Consider the following 10,127-nt stretch of genomic DNA (forward strand, 5'->3'; position numbering starts at 1 on the left):
CGTAAGTCACATGGCGACATCATGAAGAAAATCATGAGATATCTACAAGGAACTTCTGCGTATGGGCTAAAATACAAACGAGAAGGGACAAAGAAGCTGACTGGCTATAGTGATAGTAGTCACAACATAGACCAAGACGATGGAAGAAGCACCACGGGTCACATGTTTTACTTTGGAACTTCACCGATCACTTGGTGTTCACAAAAACAGAACACAGTCGCACTCTCATCGTGCGAAGCAGAGTTTATGGCCGCAACTGAAGCAGCACGCCAGGCCATATGGCTCCAAGACCTTCTAAGCGAGATCACGGGTGGGAAGGTAGAGAGAGTCCTCATCAAGATTGATAGCAATTCGGCTATAGAGCTCACCAAGAACCCTGTCTTTCACGGCAAGATCAAGCACATTCATAAACGCTACCATTTCATTCGAGAATGCATTGAAAGAGAGCTCGTTGACGTCGAGCATGTACCGGGAACGTTACAGAAAGCCGACATCCTCACAAAAGCTTTGGCAAGGATCAAGTTCGTTGAGATGAGAGGCTTGATAGGAGTTCAAGACTTGTCTAAGAAGGATTCAAAGCTCCAGAGGGAGATTGTTGGGTAAGCTTTGATAGCTTGAAGCTCAAGACATCCATTATCAAGTTGGATAAGGATAAGACAAACTTTAATATATACCTAGTAGTATTATGAGTTATCTATAACTATTAGGAAAAGGAAATCTACTCTAATATATATACATACCGAGTTTGTGGTATTGATATAACAATAGAGGAGTGTTTTAGTTTTGAGCATATTTTCTAAAGCATTCAATAAAGAGAGCAAGTTCTTTATAATCGTGTGTGTGTTCGAGCTACTTTAGCCTATGGCTGTTCTGAATTTCTTTAATAACCCTGGCTTGACCAGTTTAACAATAACCATGGCTTCGTTCTTACCCTGGCTGTTTATTTCTTTTTTTCCTGTATTTCATGTTTCTCTACTACAGATAGCTCCTTTCTCATTTTCTACTTTCTTATATTTTCTTACGAACAGATATACAGAAAGGAAAAGTGTAACCAGGAGAGTTCAGAAGCTACCGGCATATACTTTCACAGAATACTTATGTGCTTTACTGAGCTATAAACCACACATGCCTCTAGAAAATTATTCACTCCTTACAGAGGCTAATATCTCTAAGGCAACATGTTACAGAGGGACAAAGGGACCCCCGTATCTTTATATAATTGTTCTTTCTTTCACAGGACAGCCTCAAGAGAAGAACATGACACCTATCGAAGAAATCAAATATCTTGACATGTAAACGTAATGAATTTCAGTTTCTAACTGGATAACAAACCTCTAATATTTTCTTTTTGTAATTTTGATTGTTATAGGGTTACTTATATGTTTAATTTTGTCGCTCTTTCTTTACCAGGAGCATTGAGATCGCAGAATCTTTGAGGCTGAAAATTGAAGTTCAGAAATGCCTCCCATTTGCAGCTCGAGGTAACGATTTCACCTGCATAGCCGACTATCATTTTTTGCCTCCTTTCTAACCAAAAAGAGTATTAGTACAACATATCATGCCTACTGTCTGATTTTGTTTTAGTTTGTCTCATATGAGAGAGAGATTTTCGATGTATACATATATAATACTTGGGCAAAGGTTGTATGTGTTTTGATTTAAGATAAACTTGCAACGGTGTAAGCAGGGGATTAGCAAAGGCCCCCCGTTCATGGATTGTTGTTACCTTTTATACCAAGTCATGTTCCATCTATGTTCCGGTAAAAGAGGAACCGGGTTATATTGTGGAAAAGGTTGCAGAACTAGCAATCAATGAATTTTTAGATGCAACTTGCAAGTCCTCTCTTTGGATTTTTTATTAATCATAACTGATACTATGAGGTAGGCCTGCGACTTCGGTTTTCCGAAACCAAACCGAACCGTCGGTTTTCGGTTAACCGAAGTTTTTAAAAACAATTCCGAAATAAACTGAATGAAATTTCGGTTCGGTTCGGTTCCGTTATCGGTTTATTTCGGTTTTCAATTTTATTTCCAAAAATAACTGAATTTTTAAATTTTTGGTTAATTTTGGTATAATTTTTCCAAAATATTCGGATATTTTCGGTTAAATTCGGTTATTTCGGTTAAATTCGGTTATTTTTGGGTTATTCAGTTATTTTCGGTTCAGGTTTTCGGTTATTTTCGGATATTTTTGGTTATTTTCGGTTTTTAAATTTTTTTTTTTTTGAAAATCAAAAACCGAGCCGAACCGAAAACCGAATTAATTTTCAAAACCATACCGAATTGAAAACCGAACCGAACCGAAAACCGAAAAAACCGGTTCGGTCAGGTTCGGCCCATTCGGTTCGGACAAAAATCCCACGCCTACTATGAGGTCTTAGAGAGTGCGTGAGAATGGAACAGTTTCAGATGTCTACGAGGTATAGTTAGTTACTCATTACTAGAATTGTTTTCAAGATTCTCATGGCTTAGCTTGCCTTTTCTACTGCTTCTTGATTTGAATAAAGTCAAATACATAATGTATCCTCCAAGTTTCTCTTTTCTCGGATGTTTCACTAATTTTTTTTTTTTTTGATCAATATGTTTCACTAATTTATGAACTTATTTCTTAAAGTAAATAACCTTTAACTTTTTAAAATTAATGCATTAATCAAAAGCAAAGGAATGTGAGATTAAATTTATTAAAGAATGACAACACTATATATGCAAAAATATCACCCTAATATAATTTGGTTTATCATATTGACTATTATAAAAAGTAAATATGATAAACAATTAACCGTTTTAAACTCAGCATTTGTCCATTTTGATGAAAGTAATAGATTTTCAAATACGACCCAAAAAATGTTCAACGGCAACTTGTTATGACCAAATAATTCTTATTAATATTTTAATTTACCAGTTCTTTAATTTTCCATAAATAAGCAATGCAGTAGTTCAATTTTTCATTTACCATTTTAATAATATACTCTAGTTTTTTCATTTAATTTACAATATATACAAATCTTACATGTAAGTTGATGATCTCAGTGTTCGGTTAAACAAAGTCTTTTTTCTCTCTCAAAAAAGGCGATTCTCAGTTAATCGGAACTCTCCAAATTTAAATCCCTCTTGGTTAGGTGATTCTCCAATCCGGCGCTAGTGCAACGGTCAATTTATAGGAAGATTTCAGATTTCCCATTTCTTTTGATACTATCTTGATATTATTCCCTATTCTTATCCCAATACTTTCCTTTCCTTCCTACAAACGTACTCATCAAGGCCAAATTAAAGATGATTTCCCTTAAGTTTGTATGCGAATATTGCAGCATTAATCGCAAGTTCACATTCACGGTGGTTGACCTCCTTCCAAGAAACTCGCAAAACAACCGCCATATCTCGTTCTCGGGGCTGAAGATGGCTGATTCTCTTTACAAAGCAATAGGTGCTATGTCTCTGGTGGATGACGACCCGATTGTCTTGCCGGATGATCCCAAGTTCCGGGTTTTTGAGGCTAATGAGAATAGTCTCCTTGGCCGCCTTTTGAACCCAGACTGCCAAGTGATGTCAAGAATGATAAACTACATGCCTACTGTATGGAGAGTCTATGGAAGAGTACGTGGTATAGCGCTCTCAAGGGACAGGTTTCAATTCATCTTTCAGAGGGAAGAAGATCTCATCACGGTACTGAAAGATCGGCCTTGGTCTTACAACCACTGGACCCTTCTACTGGAGAGATGGTGCCCATCACCACCAAAGGACTTTCGCACCTCGCTGGAGGTGTGGATCCGCATACGCAACATTCCGATGAACTACTACACTTCTGAAACGATGTATACTTTAGCCAAGAAGATAAGGCATGTGGAGGAGATTGCTTATGACCCCAAAGTTTCTCAAGCAACCGACTACATCAGGGCTAAGGTGACTCTTCACGTGGAGAAACCGGCTTTTGAAGCCAAGAATCTTATAATTCCAGGCGGTGACATTACGGTCATAACCTATGAATACGAAAAACTCCATAAAAGATGCTTCTCTTGCTTCTGGCTCACGCATGAGAAAACGAGATGCCCTTATGCGAAAAGGAAACATACAAAGCCAGATCCTAACAATAACAAATCATCAGTTCATACGCCCACTACGGAGAAGTCGGCAGCAACTAATAAGGATGGCAAATTATTGGAGGGTCCACCTGGCTTTCCAGCTCTATTTCCGGAACTATCACAAGAAGATCAACGCATGGCCATTCAATACGTCTCTCATGCTGATGAAACTGAACGAAGGGCCAGAATCCAGCGGGTACAAAACTCTATTGTAGAAGTCCCAGGAGTACAAGATGTCATGTTGAGAATTTCTCACGATCTCAATAAAGACAAAGGGCATGTTTTCAACTACAACTTCCAACAGAACCAGAAATCTGTCCTCGCAAGGTTGGGTAAAGCTCCTGCTGTCTCTCTCCCTGATCCAGTTATTGAGTCTGGTTATGAATCAGAAAAATCAGTTGGACAGGGCAGCTCATCCAATCTCTTGGTCCAAGGTGCTACGGCTTTCAGTGTTGGTATAGCTCCACCTGTCTCTACCGGCAACCAAGGATCTAAGAAGCGGAACCGTAATCGCCCCCCTGCATGGGTACGACGTACAAGAACGAATGTAAACTATACATCTCTCAATGAGAATAAAGTTCTAGAGTCAAGTCAGGACTCTATGGGGAAACGTAAAGCTTCCAGCTCAACGGTTCCTAAGGCTAACAAATCATCCAAAACCCAAGAACAAACGGTGGCTTCCGATCTGAAGCCGCTGCCATCCCAATGAGCATTTGGAGCTGGAACTGTCAAGGTGCAGGAAGCACTGAGACAGTTTAACAGTTGGGCAGAATCCGTAAAAAGTTCTTCCCTGACCTCTTGTTCTTGAGTGAAATGATGCAACAATGTAAATATATGGAGAAGCTGAAGTTAGATTTGGGTTATGATGAGTTGGTAACTGTGGATCCAATCGGCCGTAGTGGGGGATTGGCTCTGATGTGGAAAAAGAGTTATAGTGTTGAGATTCTTTCAAAAGATAAAAGAGTCATTGACACAAAAGTGAAGTTGGGTTCTTTGGTTTTCTACATTTCTTGTGTCTACGGAGACCCTGTCAAAGAACACCGGAAGAAAGTATGGGATCAGCTAACTGATATTGGTATCACAAGGAATGAGCCATGGCTTCTCCTTGGTGATTTCAGTGAGCTGATGAGTAACGATGAGAAGCTTGGTGGAGCAATTAGAGCAGAGTCTACGTTCTGGGACTTCAGAAACTTTGCTACTAATTGTAAACTTAGAGATCTACGCACCTCAGGCAACACACTATCATGGGCAGGCTGGAGAGATAAAGTGTGGGTGCAGTGCAGGTTAGATCGGAGTTTTGGCAATGATGAATGGTTCAGGCTTTTCCCTCGCTCTCAAACAGAATGCAAAACCATGAGAGCCTCTGATGATAGGCCAATTAGAGTGGATTTCATTTATGAGCCTGATGATAGAGGCAAAGGTCGTTTTTATTTTGATCAGAGACTGCTGAGCAAAGCAGGGATCGAAAAGATAGTGGAGAAGGGTTGGAATGCCACGCTTCCAGATGGGAATACAAGCCTTACTGATCGCATAACAGTTGTCGAAGTGCTCTTGCAAGATGGAAGAAAACACAGAACATGAACTCTCAGAGCAATATTGAAAGACTAACAAAGCTTGTGGAGGCGGAGGTGGCTAAACAATTCCCAAACCATCAAAAGATGGTACGCCTTAGGAGTGAATTAGCGGAAGCATATAATCAAGAGGAGCTATTTTGGAGGCAAAAATGCAGAGAACAATGGCTCAGAGAAGGAGACAAGAACACGTCCTTCTTCCATAACTGCGTCAAGAGTAGGAAGATTAGGACTAAAATCCTGATGCTTCAGAATGATTTGGGAGAGGAACTGTTTTCTGAAGGAGCAAAAGGGGACCTTGCAGCTGAATATTTCCGTGAACTCTTCATGAGTACAAACCCGTATGAGATGGAAGCTCTATTTGAAGGCTTTGAGAGCAGAGTTACCGCTGAGATGAATGACAAGCTCACAAGACCGGTAACACCTGAGGAGATTAAACATGCAGCTTTTCACATCAAAGCAAGTAGTGCACCGGGGGAGGATGGGCTTACTGGAGCTTTTTATCAAAAATTATGGCATATAGTTGGTCCAAGCATAACAGAGGAGATTCAGAATTTCTTTAGTTTTGCTGTTATTCCAGAGGGGTGGAACCATACCCAACTTTGCTTACTACCCAAGGTAACAAATCCTGTAGTAATGAAAGACATGAGACCTATCAGCTTATGTTCTGTTCAATACAAAATCATCTCTAAGATTTTGTGCCATCGTCTTAAGCCAATACTACCAGAGTTGGTGTCAGATACGCAGGGTGCTTTTGTCTCAGAACGTCTCATATCCGACAACATCATTGTAGCACATGAAATGGTACATGGGCTCCGTACGAATGAGTCAATAGGCAAACAGTTTATGGCGATCAAAACTGATATGTCCAAAGCTTATGACCGAGTGGAATGGTCGTTTTTGGAGACATTACTCAAAAATATGGGCTTTGATCACAAGTGGATCCGCTGGGTGATGAGCTGCGTAACAACAGTCTCGTACACTATCTTACTGAATGGCCAAACTCATGGACTGATCAAACCACAGCGTGGTATCAGACAAGGCGACCCACTATCCCCTTTTTTGTTTATCTTGTGTGCTGAAGCCTTGGTTCACGTACTGAATATGGCTGAGAAGAATGAGAAACTTCATGGGATCAAGTTGAGCAAAAATGGACATGCAGTTCACCATCTTCTTTTTGCCGATGATAGCTTGCGGATGTGCAAAGCAGATACAGAGGAAAGCTTGGCGATAATGGAATGCCTGAAACAGTACGGTGATGCTTCTGGCCAAGAAATCAATAAAATGAAATCCTCTGTTATCTTTGGCAGGAAGATACCCACAGCAAAGAAGGAGGAGATCAAGCGTATACTGGAGATTGATAAAGAAGGTGGAGATGGAACGTATCTAGGCTTACCGGAATGTTTTCAGGGCTCCAAGCATGAGCTTTTAAATTTCATCCGAGAAAGACTACAAGGCAGGTTGCAGGGTTGGTTTCTTAAAGCTTTATCTCAAGGGGGCAAGGAGATTTTGCTAAAGTCGATCGCTCTAGCTCTCCCAGTGTATGCCATGTCTGTCTTTAGGCTCCCTAAGGACCTCTGTGATAGACTAACTAGTGCTATGGTTGAGTTCTGGTGGAGTAATGGCTCTAATAAAAAGAAGATCGCCTGGGTCTCTTGGCAACGCCTCTGTAAACGCAAAGAAGAAGGTGGTATGGGTTTCCATGACATCAGTAGTTTCAACCAGGCGTTGTTGGCTAAACAAGCATGGCGCATAATGCAAAGACCTAACTCCTTGGTTGCTAGGGTCCTTAAAAGTAAATACTAGAAAAACGGTTCTTTCTTGGATTGTGGGGAAGGTACGCGTCCTTCGTACGCTTGGCGAAGCATACTGCATGGAAGAGAGCTTCTAGCTAAAGGTCTGGTCAAGAGAATTGTTAATGGCAACTCAATCAACGTCTGGTCGGAGAATTGGTTGCAAAATCCTATTCCAAGAGCACCAATGTACAAACAGGACATCGTTGTGGATCTTACTCTCAATGTTGCAGACCTTCTCATCCCCCAGACCGGCTTATGGGACACTCATAAAATTAATGAGTTGTTTATTGAAGAAGATGTTGTGTCAATACTAAGTATCAAACCGTTGATCCATAAGGAGGATAGTCTATGTTGGGGTTTCACTCGAGAAGGTTCTTACTCATCACAGAGTGGATATAAACTAATTGATACTTTAAAGAAGTTGCAGGCACCAATCAACGGTTCACTTCCACCTATTGAGAAGAGCCTCTGGAAAAACATTTGGAAGTTGCAAACAACTCCAAAGATCCGTCATTTCATCTGGCGAGCTTTGGCAGGTGCTCTGGCTGTAGCGGAACAGCTCCGTTATCGAGGGATTCCAGTAGATCGAACATGCAAAGCTTGTGGAGCAGAACATGAGTCAATTTGTCATACTTTGTTCAACTGTCCAGTAGCTAGAGATACATGGTCAGCAGCAGGGTTACCCCTCCCGGAGAGAGGGCTTTCACAAAACTCTGTTTTTCTCAACATACATCATTTAGTGGCTTGCACCAAAAGCAAGAGTTGCTCTACTCAACTTCGACAGAGTATCCCATGGGTGCTTTGGCAGATATGGAAAGCTCGCAATGCTCTAGTATTTGAAAATATCAGAATGGACCCAGCTACCATACTGAGGAAGGCTGAGGAAGAATCCAACATTTGGTTTGAACTTAACTACCCTGACGCTAGGGCAACCATCCCCAGTAACTCGCTAGGAACTATCACACCTTCTTGGAAGGCACCAGCTGATGACATTGTAAAATGTAACATAGCTTCCTCATGGTCTGATACTTCCCGTAAGAGTGGAGCCTCTTGGATTGTAAGGAATAGCCGAGGAAAGGTTCTAATGCATGGCAGGAGATCCTTTTCATCTGTGCAGTCTAGAGAACTTGTGGAACTCTTAGCTATCTTCTGGGCCATCGAGAGCATGAATTCCATGCGTAAGGATAAGATCATCTTTGAATCTTCATGTGAGCGCGCAAGAGCTTGTTTCCTATCTCCAAGCTCATGCAGTGGAGCCGTGGAAATTGTTGGAAACATCTGTGATTTGGTACAACGGTTTCAACACTGGTCTTTGGACCATGTCCTAGAGACAAGGAACATGTTAGCACAGAGAATTGCCACTAGCGTAACCGTTGACCATAGATATCAATCCTACATTGCTTCAGGTGGATCTAACTGGTTGAAGGAACTCATTGCGTATGAAGCAAGGAACGATGCTCCACTTCCGTAAATGGAAACACCACCGTCTCACCTCCCCTGTGTAGTGAGTGGTTGTTTAAGGTGTTAGAGCATCCACATTGGTGAACCCCCCCTTTGGGGTTCATACCAATTTTTTAATATATTTATGGTGGGACCATGAATAGTGATGAACCTCTTGATATTGTGCTTCTGCATTAGTGAACCCGAAGAAGGGGTTCATAGGAATTAAAATAATATTTTTTTAAAAAAAAAAAATTAGTTTTGAATTTTTTTGAATACATGAATAAAATAAAATAATTTATAAATTTTTATAAAATTTTATTCATTACATTGATAATTGATGAACATACAAAGATTATTCATTACTAAATTTTTGCCATACATTTTCAACTAAATCAGCTTTCAACCTATCATGTTTCCCTGAATCCCGAACTTCATTGCGCATGCCTAGCATATTATCTGAATGCAAACTTTCTCTCCTTTTGACGTTCGAACCTCTGCTTGACTCTCCTGACTCGAACTCAGATGTATCAGTAAGACTGTATCCGTCTCGTTCGTCCTCTACTATCATATTGTGCAATATGACACAAGTTCTCATAATTTTCCCTATCTTTTCCTTGTCCCATAGTAGAGCAGGGTTTTTAACTATTGCAAACCTCGATTGCAATACCCCGAAAGCACGTTCGACATCTTTTCTGGTGGATTCTTGACGTAGAGCAAATAGCTCAGCTTTAGGACCTTGAGGAAGTGGGATGGATTGGATAAATGTTGACCAATTCGGATAAATTCCGTCAGTAAGGTAGTACGCCATACGGTAAGTGTGGTTGTTGACCTTGAATTTAACTTTAGGGGCTCGACCTTGCAATATGTCATCAAAAACTGACCAATGCATACAATCAATGATGCCTATCATCCCGGGAAACCCGCGCTTCTCGCCAATGTCGAGTAATCGTTGAAGATCTTCCGGTGTTGGTCTTCTTAGATACTCATCTCCAAACAATTGTACTATCCCATTAGTGCAATATTCTAAACATAAAAGTGCAGTACTTTCACCAAGTCGAAGATATTCGTCATACGTATCTCCAGATTGACCATATGCGAGCATACGTATAGCTGCAGTACATTTTTGAAGTGGAGATAGGCCGTACCTGCCGTGAGCATTTCTTCTTTGCTGAAAGTATGGAACTTCAGTAGTAAGGCGATCAACAATGCGGAGGAACAAGGGTTTGTTCATTCGAAAA

General features: G+C 40.7%; 1 protein-coding gene across 1 annotated transcript; it reads left to right on the forward strand.

The window, feature by feature from the left end:
- The first annotated feature begins 3,273 nt into the window (after positions 1-3,273).
- Positions 3,274-4,788, forward strand: LOC106297681. Its single transcript, XM_013733877.1, has one exon. It carries the CDS (start codon positions 3,274-3,276, stop codon positions 4,786-4,788), a length of 1,515 nt encoding a protein of 504 aa, XP_013589331.1.
- The last annotated feature ends 5,339 nt before the right edge of the window (positions 4,789-10,127 follow it).

Source organism: Brassica oleracea, chromosome C6 (assembly GCF_000695525.1).
Source record: "Brassica oleracea var. oleracea cultivar TO1000 chromosome C6, BOL, whole genome shotgun sequence".
In the NCBI taxonomy this organism is placed as follows: Eukaryota; Viridiplantae; Streptophyta; class Magnoliopsida; order Brassicales; family Brassicaceae; genus Brassica; species Brassica oleracea.

What these genes read in the sequence shown, in the direction of transcription:
- LOC106297681 (XM_013733877.1), top strand. Translation starts at nt 3,274, where the DNA reads ATGATTTCCCTTAAGTTTGTATGCGAATATTGCAGCATTAATCGCAAG.